At 36.4% G+C, this 20,593-nt stretch overlaps 1 protein-coding gene across 5 annotated transcripts in view; it reads right to left on the bottom strand.

The window, feature by feature from the left end:
• Positions 1-20,593, bottom strand: part of LAMA2 (laminin subunit alpha 2) — a 517,841-nt gene that overhangs the window by 128,229 nt on the left and 369,019 nt on the right. For 4 of the 5 annotated variants that reach the window (XM_045842659.1, XM_045842662.1, XM_045842660.1 and 1 more), the window contains 3 exons: positions 17,038-17,124; positions 12,683-12,876; positions 2,302-2,444 (listed from right to left, as the gene is read on the bottom strand). In XM_045842659.1, the coding sequence (XP_045698615.1) occupies positions 2,302-2,444; positions 12,683-12,876; positions 17,038-17,124 (424 nt within the window). The remainder of the gene's footprint in view (positions 1-2,301; positions 2,445-12,682; positions 12,877-17,037; positions 17,125-20,593) is intronic. The other variant, XM_045842661.1, reaches the window with a different exon arrangement.

Raw genomic sequence — 20,593 nt, 5'->3', positions numbered from 1 at the left:
CTCTGGCTGGGACCCAGGGAGCATTAACACAGGTAAAGGAACTAAACAAAGAGGGTACATAACTTGCTTCAGGTTTAAATATATCATAATGGGATGTCAAGTATCCAGATATTAAGTGAATTATGGAAGAAGGCAAACACAGAATAAGAAAGATTGGAATTTAAGGAAAATGAAGGTCATTCTGACAGGCACCCAGCCTTTAGGATGTAGTGACTAAATCCCCCAGCTTAGATCATGGCCACAGATTACGCCCTCTTTCACAGAGCCCTTTAAGTGATTCATCCATTGCTGAAGTGTTATTTTTAAAAAATTATGTATTTGCTTTTCTAGGTTATTTCTTTTTGTATTCATTCCATGTATAAGGAAAATAACTGATCAGCATCTTCTCTATTAAAACTCTTCCCATTCCTGATACTGGGCCAACAAGGTAAACTAAGATCCCTCTGCCTGGCTTTCAAGGTTGTCTCTCACATCACCCTGCACCACTCAAGTCCCCAGCATCATCGTCTACTCGCCTGACTTCTAACGTCTGTCAGACAGGCCTTGCTGATTCACACCTGCCTCTGCTATGTGATTCTCTTAGTTTCGGTGGCAAAAGTCTATATGGGCTGGGGGTCAGGGAGATGATCCTGGAGCAGACTGATTGCTCCAGGGCAAGTTATTTTCTCTCTCTGAGATTCGCAAAGGTGGCTTCATTCTCACAGGCCCTAAAGCAATGTGGCCTCTATCAGAGTCCCAGCTCTACAGCTACCAGCCGTGCGGCCTTGTGTCTCTCATGGAGCTGCTCCAAGCCTTAGTTTCCCTGCCTGAAATAATGTAGATGATATGGTACTCTTTTCTTAGTCTTTGGAATTTCTTTCAGATTTATGAATAATAATTCATGGTAAAACCAGTCAGTTGCCTAGCACAGAGATATTCCTCAACAAATGTTAGTTATTGCTATCATCATTATTGGTTCCTTCTGGAAAATAGAGATAATGATGTTTGCCTTAAAGGCCATGATCTGAATTAAAGAATACTTTACCTAGAGGAGTGTCTGCCAGTACCTAGCAAATAAATCTTAGACTTCTTCCTCCAGTCCTCACCAATGCTTGTCTGCCTATTGAAATTATGTCTATGTTTCAATGTCCAACACAAATTGCACTCTCATTAACAACGCATTCTCTGATTACTCTGAATCTTACCCATTTCTCCAATCTTCGTATTCAATTGTATGTTAAATTCTGATAAGGCACATAGTAGTTATGTACTTTTGCTAGTTGTTTGATTAGGTTGTTTAATTACTATAATTTTTAAAACCATAAACTCTAAGCTTCCTGAGGGTAGTGACTACCTCACAGGAGTCCCAAAGCCCCCAGGGAACCAAATGTAGTTCTGGGGCATTCCAGAATTTCTCAGTAAATGTCTGATAATTGACCAATAGTGTATATGTAGTTAGTTTTCATCTTTTTCCTCAGATGAACCCCAATTTCCTTAACATTTCCTTCTATCCCATTTAATACTGAAAGCTTTAACAATGTTGTAGAATAGTTTCCTAAATTAGTTCTTACTGAAATACTTTCAAAGGTCTACTTGTTCTCTAGCACAAAGTTTTCATCTTCTGCTTTCATTTTTATAAGAAGCTGAAAGACTAATGTAAGTAAGGATTTCTGGAACCCAGGCTAGGCACTTAGAGACGAAGGACCCCCTGACTGCAGCACCCACATTTGCATGCATGTTTGATCACGTGGCAGACTGAGCACAGAAATCACCCAAACTTGTCACATGATCCCAAATGCTATTTGAGGACCCCTTGCAAGGAAGGGGTGTCCAGGTAATGTTGTGGAAAGGTAATATTGTGTCCAGGTAATACTGTGGAAAGGCTTACCACATGGCACGTGCTGGCGAAGACGCCTGCGGAGAAGCCGTCTGTCTCACGTTCCTGTTGCTAGCAGCTACTTGCGTTTAGTGAAAATCATCTGTTATTTTATATTAACATTTTTAATTTGAATTTTATTTTTTTTTAGGCTTTTGGAAGAATTAATCTGTTTAGACTTTATGGAGCTATAAGTATAAGGAGTTCATACCTGATTTTATGTTTGCACCTATTTCAGTAATGTAATACAAGTAATTTAAGCCCAACATTGTGGGTTCATGGCTCTCTTTTCCTTAATAGTGATCTGTATATTATAGTTCTCAAGTTTGAAAAACACTGGCTAAGACAGCCTCTGAATTTGAGTTAATGGGAAGAACATTATTCCCATGATTAAAGAAGCTTCTGTCATTTTCCCCCTGGCTCTTGCTGTTACTAGCCCAGCCTACCTTTAGTTCCTGCGTCATGTTTTCAAGGCCATACAGCGTCTTGTATGGAGCCGGCAGCGGGCCTGTGAGGTTGATGCTTGTGGCCATCTGCTCCAGGCGGGCCAAGTCACCCAGCAGGATGCCCGTGCACTCATCTCCGCAAACTGTGAAAGGGAGACAGCAGAGAACATTCACTTCTGCTGAGCAACCCTGGGCATATGCTCAAAGGTTTCAGCTCTGAAGTATTGTATGGCCCAAGTATAATTCTGTAAAAGATGATGCTACTTATCTCAGATAATGAACACTTCCGAATGAATGACAGCTGAAAACAGATGAAAAGAACAACAGGAGGGAGCATGCTTGTCGCTCAGAACCTGAACAATCGATGATGATATAAACTGTGGAACCAGAGAGAAGGAGCACGCCGCCCATGAGGGTAGCACGTGTGCTGCAGAAGGGTTAAAGCACAGGTGAGATCTGAAATACAACGTGATGCCCCAGAGATTTCCACAAGAGCAATCTAGAGGAAATCTGGAAGTAGGGAATAAAAACACGCTCCTGAGTCCAAATGTGTATGCAAATGTGTGAGATGCTACATTAGGTTTCACTGTGGAGTGTCTGCAGCAACCCTGCCTCCACATGCTTCATGCATTACATATTCACAAACAGCATAAATTTTTAGCTTGACATAAATTGAGAAGTTTTTTTAATTTAAAAGAATTTTTGATTTTATAATTTCTGTTTTATCCCTCATGATGCTATTTATTTACGTATTTACTTATTTGCCAACCCTTCCTCTTTAATCTTTCAGGATGTTATTACCTAGGATGCAGTCCCACAAATTCCCGCTGCAGTGATTAACCTAATCTGGTCTGGTAGAAAAAGAATTGCTAAGGGCCCGAAAAAAATTATTTTTTATGTACCAAGAGTGCTAACATTATTTTCATAATCTTTTCATTGATTAGAAAGAGGGACTATTCAAATTTGGTGGTTGTGGAGGGGGCCTGGTGGTAGAGCTGGTGAAATGAAAAAAGGGATTATTTCTTCATTATCAAATTAATCGCATATAGTCCAATTTCTAAAATTAAAATAGATGATTCTTTTGGAAGATAAAAATATACATATTCAGTTACAACTTAGTTCAAATTTTTTTTACTCATTGCCTGCCATATTCATAATATGCATTCAAGTAAAGAGTTATAATTTCTAGTTTATATTCCTCAAATGGAGTTATTGAAACTATCCACATGTTGGAAGAGAGGAAAATACATAACAGAAAACATGGAGATTTGGAGCAGCTTTGGATCATGCCCAAAACTGGCAAGGATTCAATTAGTTCTCTAAACAGCTCTCCCCTGAGATGCCTAATGGAGAGAAAACCATTAACGGAAGCTTGTAAACAAAGAGAAGCAGTACAGAGGGTGATTTTTTTGATAGAAAAGCAGTTAGAGGTGAGTTACAATATCCCTACTTAGGGAATAAACTGGCCCAGCAGGGCTTTCAATAAATCACGTCCTTGCAGGTGACACCTGTGACTATCGAGCATCACCTGCAGGGAATTTGTAAGCTCCTGGCGCCTTGCAAGCTGAGTGAACAAAGGGGCTTTGGAGGCAGGGGCTGGAGTCTGGAACTAGAGCCGCAACTCTTCCTTTTCTAACCAGAATGAAAGAGAACTTGCTCTGTGTGGCGACTGAGTGAAAGGAGATCACTGTGGCTTCGCACTCTCAGGTCAAAGCAAGTGCTTGAGAAGCTTCAGCAGGCCTGTGTACATAAAGCAATGATAGAAAACACAACCTGCAGCACAATTAGGTACCAAATTAACTTTGTCTAAACGCTAAGACACAGTCTGGTTCTCCCACTGATGTAGGTCTCAGCATCATTTGAAGGACATTCTTGAACCATTGGAGGCTCCACCATACCTCAGTGTTTCTAGTTCAAAAGGTGACCACATCACCTGGTTTATGACACTCTAGCTGAGAATGTGCTTGTCTCACTGATACTGATACCACAGGTCTATACACCACAGTTGGAGGAGCAACTGGATCAGCAGCATTGGCATCACCAGGGAATTTCTTACAAGTGCTTCATCCTGGACTCACCCCAGGCCCAGTGAATCAGAATCTACATTTTAGAGATCCCCACCACGTGGTTTATGCATGCTAATGTGTGAAAAGCACTGCTGTAGGGCAGTGATTCTCAGTTTGGGCTGCACATTAGAATCATATGGGGACTTTGAAGTAGAATCCAAGTGCTTCCCCTTGCCAGCTCTGGAGAATCTGATTTGCTGGGTCTATGATAAGGCCCAGCCATCTGTATTTTTTAAAGATTCCAGATGATCCTATCACACACAGCCAGGGATTAGAAAGAGTGGATCAGCTGATCAACTTTAGGGCTACTCACCCAGTCCTAAAGGGAGCAAGGATTTGGAAGACATCATTTTGCCTGTGGTCTCCTCTGCCCAGAACACTTCTCCCTCCATCTTCCCCTATGTGGCCCCTGGATGCTCAGGTCAAGTGCTCAGGAGTTACTCCCCCAGAGGGGAAAGCCGTGATGACTGCAGTTACTGTGCCCACAAAACTCTGCAGTATTCCCTTTGTCCTGTTCCTGTAATACTCATGTGTGTGTGGGGGGGTGCATCTTACTGCTTTATTTATGTATTGTTTCTCCCTCACTGGAGAAGGGACCTTACCTACCTTTGGTCATAGTGCCTAGGAAACTGTCTTCCACATAGTAAACAATTAATAAATATTTTGGAGAACACCACCAGCGAGTTAGAAGGAAACAATTGAGAGAAAGAAAGGGAGAGGGAGAGGGGGAGAGAGAGAGAGGCCACGTAGGAAATATCTGAATGTGGGAACATAATAATGAATGATAGGACATGGAAAACCACACAGATGTGTGAGGAATAGGAGAGCAGGATAGGTTAAAACAATGGTTAGAGAGAGAAAACTGTCTCATGACTGAAGAGGCAGGACTGACTGTCATCAACGAGGTGACTATTATGATATCTTCATGAGGCAATTCAGTTTTGACCCGGGAAAGAGTGGAGGGGAAGAAAGGAGACCCAAAACATTATCAGAGAAGGAACAACCCAGATGAGTTACTGAACAGACAAAGGCAATGCTCATTTCTGGGGCACAGTGGAAATGGTTACCACTTTTTTACTGCTCCTCCCATGAAGAGGGAGAGTCCATTGGCCCCCCTTGAATCTGGCTTGTCTGAGTGACTCACTCTGACTCACAGTGTCAGAGGGATACGGTGTGACTCCTGAGCCTCGGCCTCAAGGGGTTTTGCAGTGTCTGCTTCCACATCTCAGATCCGAGCTGCCTTGTAGACAATCCCAGATTAGCCTCCTTGGGGAAGAGAAGCAACCTGATCTTGAGAAAGGCAGGCCCAACCATTCCTGCTGAGGCCCCATCGTGTGAATGAGGCCACCTGGGACTCCCCAGGCATGGCAACAGCAGAATCATCCAATGGAGCCCAGCGCAAATGGCCAACTATAGAATCTTGGGGATATATTCAGCATTGCTCTAGGCCATTCAATTTTGGAGTGACAGCATGGAGAACTGATAACATTTCCCCAAATTTTGCATGTGTGATCTAGAGGGTAAATTCAGAACAGGGGCAGGTTGCAATTCTTAAGTTAAAAACAGGTACTAGTAACTAGTTCATCATTGTTTAAAAAGTTCCACTTAACTTCTGGTGAAGATGTATTTTGGGCAGATATCCCAGGAGGTAAGCAAGCAATGTTCCTTTTTCAATTTCAAGGTCTTGAAAGATACTCAATCTAACATCTCGCCATGCCTTGCAGGGCAGTGTCTTCTTCAGGAACGCTTTGCTAGTTTTTTTTTCTAATTTAGTATAATTTATAACCTACTTATTTCCAAGAAGGGATTGAGTCAGCTCCTTGATAATGATATGGCTAGAGCTCCTTACTGATGGTTCCAGAAATTTCCAGGGAAAAGGTTTGTTGGTTTTTATTTCATACAAGAAGAAATCAGGAACTGTATCACAGAACTAGGTCTGATTTACAATAATAGACTACAGAGTAAATTGGTGGATGAGGGTGCCAAGAGGCATGATGCATACTAATTTTGCTCTCATTTATTCTACCCCCTGCCCATCTGTTTTGGTTTCTCGTCTTCAGTTGTTGAAATAAAAATGTATTTAGTTGCTCTTTCAAGGACTTATACATTCCATTTTATGTCTCTCTGTCCAAAGGTCTATTATTATCCTGTGTCTTATGGTCTCTGCATTGGCTTTTTGGGGAACAAAGTGCAAGAACATTTTCATAATTGAAGGGTAACTTTTATATATGCTCCAAGTAATGTACTAACATCTGTCCAAATGGGTCAGAAAGACGTATGAATATAACAGCCATGGGGATTTTTTTCAAAGCTCCTGTATAAGTCTAGTTCATGTAGTTATAAGATAAAAACATGGAGAAATGTGCCCTTTACATAATGACTTGCTATTTTATTCTAACACAAAATATTTTACTTACAACACAAGCTACTTTCATTTGCCCTCAAAAAGTCTGAAATGTCTGGTAACAAACACTGGAAATGAGATGCAAATTAAAACCACATTGAATTCATTCTCATAGGGAAGATCTGAACAGTGTATGGAGACACGGAACATTCACATTATGTAAACAATTATTTTTTGATAAGGGCACAGTAATGGTACAGTGTAAACTAACACCTATCTTATAATCAGGACCACCCGTCCAAAAAAAAAACCCCTCTCTAAACCATTCTCCTAAACAGCAACAGAAATAAGATTACGAAGTGAGATCCTTCCTAAGATGCATGGGAGCAAAAGCAAATATTTCAAGACTATGAATATATTTCACATGACTAAATGTTTCTGAGGCTTTGCCTATAAAAGTGTCAGGATAAATTTGTACCTAATATTAACAAATACAGTACTAAATTCAGATCGTTATAGCTGGGCACACAGAAAGGGCAACTCATGCCACTGATATTACAGGTCTTTCTGTTAGCAATTAGTACAAAACACTGCACTCCCACCAGGGTCCCCCACGCAGAATACCCACGGGCTTGCTGTCCCAGAAAGCTCACACACTGCATCCCAACCAAAGAAGCTGAAGCTGCGATGAGTGTGTGGAGTACTCTTGAAAAGTCCAAACCTATGAGCCAGTTTTAGCTAAAGACACATAAACTGTTAGCTCTAATCAAATGGGATAAAATGAGTAAACATATATTTCCAACAAAAGACAAAATTTGTGTTACTAGGTGTGTTCTAGGTGAACTCTTCTACATAAGGCCATTGATAGTTAGTTCCTTGATATGGGTTTATATTTCTTTTTTCCCTTTCCCTTTCAAAAAGAAAGTTTTTATTAGCATATATTTAGAGCTTATTCTTATATATAAATAAAGAGCTTCTAAACTAAAAATTTGGTTTGAAGCTGATTAAGAAGGCTTTTTGTTTGTTTGTTTTCCTGTTATTTCTTTGAATAGAGATAAAGGTATCTGGTGAGCTTTAGGTGAGGCTGATGAATTTGTTCATGTACCAAGTTGTGATATATATGATATAAATTTGTATGTTTTAATTTCAAATTCTATATGTACATATACATTTTACTTAACATATATGTTAAACAAAATTCTGTACATAAATATATGTGAAAAACATATTCAATCTGGTTCCAGTTTGGTGTACCTTTTCCAAAAAATAGAAGCTTTGGTAATACTATCAATAATAATGAAATAGCTTTTATCTATACAATATTCACTATGTAGCAGGTAATATGTTGTGTCTTACCATGATTACCTAATGTTTACAGCAATTTTATGAAGTACTATTAATGTCTTCACTTTGAAGATGAGAAAAAGAGTCACAATCACTGTATTTACAAATCTATAAATAGAAACTTAAAGAGATGAGAAAAAGTAAGATGTTCATAAGAGCTTTTCAGTGACTTGAAGAGTCTAGAATTAGAGGTAATTATAGAAAATCAAAATTTAGCCTAACCTAAACATTTCATCAGAAACTGATGGGCTTCAAAAAATACTATGCATTTGAAAAAATGATCAAATAATAACAACCATGAGATAATAATCTTATTAGAAAAAATTTTCTGGAATTTTTCGAGCATCTAGTATGCTTAAATATTTTGCATGCATGCATGTAGTATTTTATTTCCATTTCACAAAGAATGAAATGAGGTTTAGAAAAGCTAAGTAATGTCATACAAGTCATATGTGTCCTGCAAGGATGCAAGGTTGCTAGAGCCACTTGACAACAGTGTGCTTCCTTATGTCAGAGAAGGTGGTGGTTAAAATCATGTAACTCTATTGTTCTGTGAGGTCAATAAACTTCCTGAATCTAGCAGAGTAAAAACTGTGATCAAATGAGTTTACCTGTAAAATAAAGCTTGATGGAAAATAAAAGAAATTGTAATCAGCCTCCTTTATATGACAGTTCACCAGAGAACTCCTTCAGTCCATTAACAGAACAGCTTTCTCAATGTGACAGACAAACAACGGAGACTAATTGCCAATAACTAGGAAAATTATCTAGGGTCAGAGTATTTGCTCTTCCACAGAGTTGTTAGCCTGTACCTATTCTAAGGAGGTTGACGATAAGAAACTCAAAGCACCTTTTACTAACAAAATAGATACAGAGAAGGTCAAACAGGGTGAACAAAAGTTTCTTTTATAGCTTCTCTGGTGCCTGGATTTGATCAATATGCCACGGCTTAAGAGTTGTAGAACAGTAGACTAGACATACTGGCCTTTGAATAGGAACTAGTATTGGAGGATTAAGTGGGGACAAGGATAGGATGGCATGTAAGGGGCCAGGCCAGAGGGTGATCACACGTCCAATGAGCAAAGTCATAGCTCTTTAAATAGTATCTGGAGGTCAACTGATGATTCTTCATAATTTTTTTATCATAGAAAATCCCATTTTCTTCACAGTGATGAACCACATTCCACTATTTTGTTCCTGTTCTCATATACAGGGAACAATAACTGCCACTAGTAATCATCTTTGATTGTGAGTGCAGCCCTGTTCTGGGGACAACGTGTTAAGGGTCGCTGCATTATTGTGATAAGATCCTTGGTGGCAACTGGCAAGTAAAACTAGTAATCTTGATTGTGTCTCTGCAGATCAGTATCAAGTTTGGGAAAAACTTTAGGCTTCAGGTTTTCCCAAGTGGCTGGAAGGTACATATTTTGCAGAGTTAAGGTGTGTTACCACATTTAGCGAGGTTTACCTTAGGTTGCAGGTAAAAAACATACTTCATGATTGCTTTTGCAACATTGGTGAGCAAAACAGCATCTTCAATGTCATATTTGAGGTAAATTGTGATTATAAATAATAAATCTGATACAGTTCTAATATTTCATATGCAATGAATACAATAGGAAGCATCAATTTGATATTTATATAAAATGCTATTTTGGCACTCTTTATGGAATTACATCTTGCCAACAGCTTCTAATTTTGATTTCTGTCCTCTAAGAGAGTAATGTATTTTACTGTGCCACTCATAATCTATTCTAAATATCATGTGAGTTGTTCTGTGTTAATCACGTGTCTGTAGAAAATGGGACATGAACAAAGCCAAGTTCTTTGTTTAACAATATAGAACTTTAGTATTAAACAAATAACAGCTTTCTTGCTCATCTTCCAATCTTAGAGAGGCAGGTAGTTGTTCTCATTTCATAAAATGACATGCGAACTATGAGTTCAAGTTGAAGGAGGAGATGAGATTCGTATTAACCGAACTTACTAAGAAGAACCCCTGATTTGGGAAGTTCGGGAAAATATCCACTCAGAAATCATCAACGTGCACTGGGAAGTACACATTGTGGAGCTGGTCCAAATTATTTCTATTACAAAAAAATTAAAAAAAAAAACTGAAGGGAATCTGAGCACTAGCTCCTGTATCTTTTCACCTGCATAGAAGATAGGCCTTCACGTGACAATTTCTGATGACTAAGGCTCTATCATAGCAATCATATTGACATTATATATATTTAAAATTTTTCATCTTTTAGCCCATTTTATCTTTATTCTTGATTGAGGTAATGTGGGTGAAGAAGCTTTTCTCAGATGCCATTTCTCTTACCACACATATATTCTCTCACCTGAAGCAGACTACCTCCATCCACTCCCACCCATGGGTCTTGTAAAATTCCACTCTAGTCACATATCATAAAACAGGCCCTGCAGGTCAAATATGCCAGGTGAGTCCATTCTTTGTTCTCTTGTCTAATGTAGCTTACGGATACAGAAAGATATTAAAAAGAGAATTGAGAAAAAGTCAGAGTTAACTCACTTGTATGTAGTGTTATTTTCTCATTTCAAAACTAGAAGTAGTAACCAAGTTCTGGGAAAGGCCAACATAACAGAACTATGATATATTTTCCACCATAGGAGAAATTTTATAAAATGAAAAAAAAATCTGAAGGTACTCTGTGTAACAATTCTTATAGTTAAGCTAATGCAGGGTAAAGTTAAACATCTAGCAGTGAATGAAAATCACTAATTTAAGAGCAGCATGAAGAAAATCTATACATCATTTACAAAGTGAAAATATTGATTTTAAGTATTTTTAAATATAGAAGAAATATTGTGTTTATTGATAAAATTGATATAAACAGTTAAGAAAAGATATCTAAATAGTATATAATCCTCCCGAAGAATATTAAAATTTTCTGGACATAGCAAGCGGACTGAATATCCTGTATAGTAGTTGGAAATACAAAAATAATGCAAATGGACAGCATCAAGCTGGTATAACCTTGTAACCGGAGGATTGGCACTTAGTTGTCTTCACAGGAGCCAGCAGAGATGTAAGATTCACGGATGTGACAGGGAAAAATGAGTTGAGCTTTCTTATTTATTTAGATGTGAATTTATTCAGATGTAAATAAAATATTACTTATCAACAGAATAAGAACTTAGAACCCTTGTTATTGATGGGCAGAATGACAACTGCCTTTAGAAGAAATGTTCAGAAAATAATCCCGTTATTTTATCTCTCACACATTTTTAATGTTATTGCAATATTTTGTGCTTCACATTGAATGTGATCTTTTTATTTTAAGTTTACTTCTGGATAATTAATAAAGTTGATGATTTAAAATTAAAGGACTGTTTAGTATCTTTCAATTATCTAATTAAATATATCCACATTAATAATTAAACTTGGAAACAATATTAAAACTTAGTTGGATTATGTTGGAAGCCTACTTAAATTATCATTAAAATATGCCATTATATTGGAGAAGAGTGAATATGTATACATCATTAACTGAATATGATAATGTCAATGTGTATTATACTTAATCTCTCTCCCATTAATTTTGACATTTATTTTTATTTTAGCTGTAATACATTTTCATTAAAGATGTTTGAAATACATAGAAAAATAATTTAAAAATCTACATCCCTAAACACATTCAGTCTTTATTTGTCAGCATATTTTAAAAGCCATCCTTAATTTTTGAAGTAACTCTTACAAAACTAGAACACAAACAAAAATTCTAATTAAGATGCTATTAAGAGTTAGACACACATAAGATGTCAAAACCAGAAATATTAGCATGGATAAATACACAAAAATAGATAAATATTGAAATAAAAGAACTGAAATATTATTTCCTCTTTGTTAGAAAGAATTAAGATCATCAGTGTAAATTCCCTCAAGGAAAAGAATACCATAACATAAGAGTCCCTGTCTAAACTTATAAATGACCTATTTTAGATTAGAATTTGTATAAGATCCAATAGTCATAGTACATTTCATGTACTTTCAATATGGCATTACTGAATCCAGAAGCAGGTAAAAAAAGAGAGAGAGAGAGAGAGAGAGAGCAAGCTAACTTGGTCTTCATTTGTCATACATGTTCTTGAGTTCATTGCCAATACTTCCAGATTCTGTACTTCAGGAGAAAGTTAGAAGCAGTAAGCCCACAGAATTCTGTAAAAGCTAGGAAAAGTCCGTTCTAATTCAAGGCTAAAAGTGTCTGTCCAGCCAATTACAAATTCAGGAAGATTCTAAAAAATTAATAAACCCAGATCTTTAATCTATTACAAAGACAATGCCAACTTTGAGATGGACAAAATAAAAACAAAATATGCCTCTAGGAGCTTTGTTGTAGGTTTTCAATGAACTGACTAAAGCATGTCAATTTTCTCAGCTGTTCTTGGCTCAGTGGGATGGAGACAAAGACAGCAGGCAAACGGCACAAGGTGGATACAGAGCACCAGAAAGAATGAAGCACTAGCTATTGCAATATATATACACACATATATTTTTTTTATGTTTTAAATATATATATTTAAAACATAAAAAAAACCTCACTGGAAAGGAGACAGAATGGAACAAAGCCCCCAGAATGAACAGCTAAGTTAGTATACGTACAAACACACTCCGTGCCCTCTCGTGCATGCCAGTGCTCGCAGCCATCACACTTCGGCCCCGTGGCTCCAGGTCGGCACGTGCAGAGCCCTGTGACAGCATCACAGGGGACAGGCATTGAGCCATGGGGGTCACACTCACATTCTTGGCAGGAGCCTCTGGGACTGCTTGGGCTGCCAGTATAGCCAGGGGCACACCTGGATTGAAACAGTGACAAAACAAAGGGAATTGATAATGTCTAGTCTCTGGATTGCTGTTGTGTGTGTTGTTTTAAATGAAATGAAACTGATACCAAGAGTCAGTAGATCAGGGGTCAGCAAACATTTTCTGTAAAGAGCCAGATAATAAATATTTTAAGTTTTGTGGTTCAAGAGGCAAGATGGAAATCATTTATTGAGAGATAAATAAAATTTCAAGCTTTTTTGGTTGATAGAATTCAAGATTATAATGATAATCTACTAAGTAAAACCAATCTACCGGTGAAAAGAATAGAATTCTTGTTGACATATCAAATGTATGCAAGTACAGGTCAAATGTAATGCTTCCTATCACCAAAGTGACTGGAAATGTTTGCCTGCAACAATTGTTCTTATCTGGAGTGTCATACAGAATCAGGTAATGGGCCAAATTTGGTGGACTATAGTTTGCCCATCCCTGCTCTAGAGCATCAACTATTTTTTGAAATCTTGTTTTTTTTTAAATTAGAAGTAAATGAAATTATATATTGACTCCCCAGCTTTCCTAGACTCATGTATTTTAGATATCAAATGACAGAACCATTCAAACTGAGACAGGCTGAGCCTCTCTTCGATGGACGGGAATTCCTTCAGTTACTTCTCGAGTCTCTCCTACAAGTTTACGGTTTCCCCCCAAGCATTCCCCAAACCAATGTGTTTGTGCCTGAGCCAGTAAATGCCAGCTCATGGTGGGAACCTGCAGACCAAAGAGATCCACTCTGCGCCTGCACAGAGGAAACCAGCACTCTTTAAGCAAGACCCCAGTAGCAGTTAGGAGAGCCATACTCTGTCAGTGTCAAGTTCCCTCCACCCTCCTTCTCCTTGTCACCTAGTTCTTAGTAAACATCTTCTCTTTTGTATCTGTTTAACTTCCTCTCTTGATTTCTGTCTTGAGGTGGGGCAAGAACACGTCTGCCAGTAACAAACCCATTAATTTTATTAATGAGTGACAAGAAGGAAGTTAAGTGACAATAAATTAGACTTTCTATTTAGTTCTATCGCTCTTTCCTTTCTAACAGACCTTTCTCAAGATGAATTTTTTATTGTGTATCCATGGAAGTGGGATAATATTTTACAAATAAAATATATAACATCAGTTTGAGAAATTACAAGGGAAATCCAACTGGATAAACCCAAAATGCAATCCACTCAATGACTCTTCCACCCATCCATGCATTCATTTGTCTAAGAGTACACCCTTGGTTATGTGATTAGAAGTGGTAACTCTACAAAATGCTAACCAGACCAGATGCTCTGGTTTACCAACAATGGTCTCAGATTATCTATTGTCCTGGCTTAATTATTAAAACACTTCCTGTTATTCCTTCAGGTATCTTTGATTGGACAATAAATTATACATAGTCAGCCTAAATATAATCAACAGTCAGAATTTTTGTTCAAAGGCAAGCATGGTAGGAAGTTGAGAGACAGGAGGATGTTGAAGCCAAAAGTCATTAACACTGGGCAAATAATCCTGGACCATCTTTATGACCTGGTACCATGAAAATTTGCATGGCTGATTATGAAAGTTAATTGATCTTGTCCTGGTTAGAAAAGCAAAGCAAGAAGAAATTTTTTTGCAATATTAGGCTTTTATACAAGTATGGTTGTAATTGTTATTTTATTTCCAATATAACATTATACATGCTCAATAAAAGTGTCATTTAAATAAATGCACTTAAGTTATTTCTTAACATCTGCAGGTGAAAGAATTTATTCTATGCAGGTTCGGATTGATTAAATGCCCAAAGAGTTTATTGCAAGAATAACTAAGATAAACCATGGGGAGGGTTCTCTACACTTCTACAGGGACACTCAAGACATTTAAGCAGTTTTAGATATGAGCTGATGAGTTTGGGCAGGTCGTAAGGTGATTTAAATGATTTAAGAAGCTCTCAGAAGTGGAACAAATTTATTTGGAAGGTTACAGTAAAAATTTAACCAAGACCTTTGGTTTAATTTAGCTGAATAAAAGTAATTTTTCAGGGAAATATATCCTGATCATTTATGTTAGAGATGATAAATGTAAAGCTGCAATGTTTGAAAACTGCAAAAACAATTCAAGCCATGCACATGTATGACCCTGATCACCAATGTGCTATATAAACTGTCAACTCTTACTTCTTAAACATTAATGGATATTAAAAAGGTAATTTTTCTGTAATCACTCTGCCTTAAGACAATAATAGACATTTCAGTGTACCTTCCAGTCTTTTCTATACACATGCTATCATATATGGTGGTAACTTCAGTGTAGAAATGTAGCTATGCTATCAAACATTTTTTTCCATAAATTACTGCAGATAATTTCCTTGGTGTTCAGGGATGCTTTTAGTTATCCTACTGGAGTTTACAAGGGCATGAAATGAATTTTAGCCTAAGAATGAATACCAAAGCACACTGGTGAATATTAAAATATATTCAAGTGATATTATATATGTGTACATATATATAAAACAAATGGAAATAGTTTTGAATTTTGTATTGCTTTGAGTTATTTAATTGCTGCTAATTTCTGTTGATATGGAAATTGTGAATGCACTGTAATGTACATGCAAGTATTGCATATTATGTTTAGAGTCACCACTTATAGAACTATTTGGCAATATATTTTGCAAACATAGAAACTGCATTAAAATTTATAAAACTTGATTTTAATGATTTAGTTACCTACTTATTTTCATTATTAACACAACCATCACTGGTTATATCAAAAGAAGATTCTTAAATGAGCGATGATAAAATTAATATGGGTTTATATTTGCAAAGAGAGTCATAATTTAGGAAAGTGCTCCTAGGAAAATCCAGCAGAAGAGTGGGTAAAGCAGGATATGGAAAAGAAATGATCCATGCAATGGTATGATTCTAGGTAATATTCAGCCTAATTCCATGAAAAGCTCTGTAGCATAAATAACATCTCAAAATTTGTTCAATTTTGGGGCAAAGACGCTAAACTTTTGCACTCTCATATTAGTCATTGACTTGAAACCTCTAGAGGAAGGTGGGATCAATTTTGGGGCCTTTTTGCCTTTCTTGTGAAGGAGGAGGCTTCTATGTGGGTGTTTAGGCAAGGCACCTACAGTATCTTCTGTGGACTTGATCTTCATGTTAGTTTAAAGTAGATAGAATATCACCTCTTCTGATATTAGAGGTGAGAAAAATGGGATTCAGCTAAGCTGGTGGAGCTAGGCTATGTCCATGGGTCTTCATAAAAATGTATAGTAATCAATTATGCAAAAATAATCATGTGTGTAAAATGTTAATAGTTAATATCAGTTACTCTGTTACTTTAGAGATGTTACCTAAAACATATGAAAAATGGTAGCGATAAGCTTGAATATCCAGGATACTGATGTTAGAGAAAACATGGATCCAGAAAATAATAATTACAAACTTACTAGATAGTCAGTCTGAAATTGTGCTTCTTAATTTACCATTTGTATTATAGTTGGCTTCAATTTAATAACTATATACATCTGTTATCAGATTTTGTAAAGAACATGGTGAGAGCGAGCATTTAAATATTGTTTGCCTATTGAAAAGGAGGGCCGAATAACAAATACTTTATCATTTGGGTTATTCTAATTAAGAATGTTTGATACAATTTATATTCTGAATTATGTATACACTTGCTGGCATAGTGCCATAGTGCTCAGAACAGTGATGTGCATGTAATTAGTGCCAGCCAATATTTTCCACTTAACTGAAATGAGAATTATGTACGGTCAGTTTTTCATTATTGTTAACTACTTAAAAACTTTTAGAAATTGATTTATTCTTTTAAAACTTCTCTCTCTATATATATACACACATATATACTATCATATACTATCATACTATCTATATATATACTACATGCATCTTATCATATATGTTTATATCTATTATATAAATTATCATGTATGTGTTTATATTTATACACTAAAATAGATTAGAAAATTGTGAAATACTTTGTTTCTTTGGAGAGACTCTAAAGGTAGAAAAACCATTTTGAAAGCACATAAATAACTAGTGAATATGAAAATAATGAAGTTACAAAAGCAGTGAATGCTTTTCTGTTACGATCCCCTATTATACCATCGCTAAGTGTCAGCACCATCTGTGCACCATGGCTGCTCCTACCGTTCACAGTACTGGCCTTCATATCCACGTGGACAAGCCGTGCAGCGGTAATCATCGGGGCCTTCCATGACACAAGAAGGGCTGAAACTGAAGCAGAAAAATAAAATTGTAAAACATATCTCCACCTATTTATTTTATAAATGTAAGTGATTCTGTCCACGATCTAGATGATTGGAATGTCACTTATTTTTAGGTGATTTTAAATGCCTATTTATAAGTTCCCATGCAGGGGTAGAATATTTTAACTGAATACTACTAATAATAGTCAACAAATATATATGGTTGATTTTGAACAAATTAACAATGCATCACATTGACCATGTTAAAATTTTAATAATTACATGACAACCATGAAAATGACCATTTTTCATGAATCAAAAAAAAACAGGACTAGAATACATGTTACTAAATATCTTTCAGGTAAAAAAAAGAGAGGACATAAAAGCTGTATAATTCTTTTTCTGAAAACTCAATTCAAATTGCCACTGGCACTTTAATATATGAAGGCTGAATAAATGTTTCACTTAAAATAAAGAGTGCCTTTTCTAATTTACATACAAATTTCAAACTACATTTTACTTGAAACACAAAGTGATTTTGTGTGAGAAAAGAAGGGAAGCTTTTACATGAAATGGGTAAGATTTTCTAACAATTTTATGATCTTTGCTAATAAGTAGGTCTTACATAACTTGCCCTGTTTCTATCATGACACTGTGTAGATCACAGCCAGGTAGGTTTGCTGCTGGACTTGCTAATCATCCTACCCTACAAGAGAAAGACCTGACAAGACTTGAAATCTAAGCTGTATTAACATGCACTTTGTGAGCTGGAATGAACTTCTCTCAAATGTAAATGTTGCTGCATTACCACCGGATAAAACTACATGGTGTACTAGAATCTTTGAAATAAAAAACATATATATTTGCTGCAAAATGGTCATGCTGCAGACACCATTTTTCCTTTTGTTGGTCTGCTAACTCAGGCAATGCTAAAGAAGCGATAAGGTGCAAAGATGACAGTCATAACTTCTGTTGGTCAGATAAGGTGCAAAGATGCTTTCAGGGCCTTATTTTCTCTCTCTTGTAATGTATAAATCAATAGTATATGAATGAGTAATAACTCTAACTTTGCAAAATATGTAAACAAATTGATCTGCTATTCACAAACTCATTATCCAAAACTTTTATTTTTTGCCTTCACAAAAATAGACCTGCAAATAGACCTACATTGTCAGTTGACACATTTTGCAAACATTTAGCCCTTTAATTCATAGCTCGATGGTGAGTGCATCTCTGTATGTGCATCTCTAAGTGCATACACAGGCACTTAGAAATAGATTGTTAGATATTTCAAGGGAAACTCTAGAGAGCTAACATAATGAAATCATACTCCTTTGCAGTAACTTATTTGTCTCAATTATAATGTAGGAAGGTTATAATTCTCCTTGAATAGTTGATATAAACTGTTTTTGAATTATGATGTTGTGGTGGATTAAACCTTTTCCTTGTATCACACAGAAGGATTTATGAAAGAGGAAGTAGGAATTACATCTTACTTGAAGTTAAGAGTTTTTTTTCTGCTCACAACTCCTTTATATGCACTCGATTTTCATATTATCTACAGGGCCTCTCAGATATTCTTGAACTTTTCTCCTGGTGGTCATCTTTTACATTTCCTATGTTTGCTAATTCCAAACTTGCCTCAACAGCTTTTTTATGATTTAGAGTCTGCTCCTATGTGCGAGCCCTGTGGACACTACTGAGATAAATGGGCCATACAGAGGAGGACAAAGGGGGGAAAACTGGGACGACTGTAATACAATAACAATAAAGAAGGTATGCTATGAGACAGATAGACAGTTACACATGCAAGTGTTTGTACAGTAGGTTATGCTATAAAAATGTATTTCTTACAGTGACTGCAATCAATAAGTTTGAAAGCCACTGAACTAGCCGCTTTTATTTGGTGTTTTTATTCTCACAAGGCCCTTTACATAAAAAAGTGTACTTAAATTATACAAATCCTATATAAGAAAACAAACTCTTTTTTTATTCTAAAAAATCAAGGCAGTACTCTTTCTTTTCCTTCTTGAAATTTCTTAAAGTGGTAAACTCACACCCTTGTAATCTAATGTCTGATTTCATCATTGTCAGAATTCAGCAATGACCCTCACAGTTTATCAGGTTTATCACCACTATAGGTACTGAGTCTCCCTCGAACCAGGAGAACCTGTTGCTCCTTTACTGCTGCTCTTCTCTTTTGTGGTGCCAATGGCAGTGTGGCCCTGGTTTCCCTGTCCTCTGACAGCTCTTGTCTGTTCTTCTTTCTCTTCTGGCTTCCCTAATGCAGACAGTCTTATGTTTCTTTCCATGTGCTTCGCTTGGGTCGCAGTACCCTGGGAAATCTTACCTGACTTTCATTCATTTGTTAACATATGGCTTCCTTCATGTGCCCTTCAAATTTTCAGATTTCCATTTCCTGTAGCTATATGCATGCCTCCCTTCACACAGATCCTTCATATAAATTTCAACCTATTTGAAAGATAAATTGTCTTTCTTCTCTCTGTAGCTCTCTGTTATTTTTTCTATTTCAATTGATGGCACCACCATATGGCGGGTCAACTTGGCTAAAAACCTCTGTCTTCTACTCTGGCTTATTGGTTTTCACTTCTCATATCTAATTAGTCACCAATTCTGTAGAATTGCATTGAACAATTTTCCCGCATGCATCTACCTGTCTCTATTCTTGTTACTATTATGTAGCTTTAGGTTCTAATTATCTTTTGCCTAAGCTAATGCAATAGCTTTTTAATTGGTCTATTCACTTTTTTCTTTGCCTGTTTCAATTCATTATATTCAGCTTTATTGTAATAGTCCTAAAGCTCTCTTCACATCAACTTTTTTTAATAATAAAAACTTGCAGTGTTTTTTTTATTACATAGAAAATTAAACAGCAATTTCTTAGACTGGTATTCAAAGCTGTCTACAAATGGTCTCCATTTTCCCATTTATTTTCATCTGCAATTATGATACTGTTTGAAATCCTGCTCCAAATCCTCTTACTTACTAGTTCTTAAACATGCCTGGTGTTTTCTATTTTCCAAGGTTTTACTCACAAAATTTCCTACTGTCTGTACCAGTAAAACTCCTTCAATTCACTGTTTAGGATCCATTATAAATACTGTTCCTTCTTTTAGTATGTTTTCGAATCCTCCAGAATCAAGTGCAATATTTTGTGCCTTTGAATTCTCTTTACATTTAAGTTGACTTCTCTTAAGATGCATGTTTTGTGAGCTCCTCCAAGAGACATTATGCTTCTCTTTTATATCTCCTACAGCTTTTGTTATAGTTCACCCAACAGTAAATTATCAATTAATTGTTGAATTTTTCTAATTCAAATGGTTCACATTTTAATAAGCAATAAAATAAATAGCTTTCTCTTATTTGAATTTGATGATCAGAGGGAGATTAGGGAAACAAAATGAAAATAATATTATTTTTCACAACCTACCACTTGGTGCTTGGATGGAATAATGAGATCACATGTATTATCAGCA

The sequence above is a fragment of the Phyllostomus hastatus genome, unplaced genomic scaffold (assembly GCF_019186645.2).
Source record: "Phyllostomus hastatus isolate PE091 unplaced genomic scaffold, TTU_PhHast_1.1 phas_contig_40, whole genome shotgun sequence".
In the NCBI taxonomy this organism is placed as follows: domain Eukaryota; kingdom Metazoa; phylum Chordata; class Mammalia; order Chiroptera; family Phyllostomidae; genus Phyllostomus; species Phyllostomus hastatus.
The sequence above is the reverse complement of the archived record's forward strand: the minus strand, read 5'-3'. Positions and strand labels throughout refer to the sequence as shown.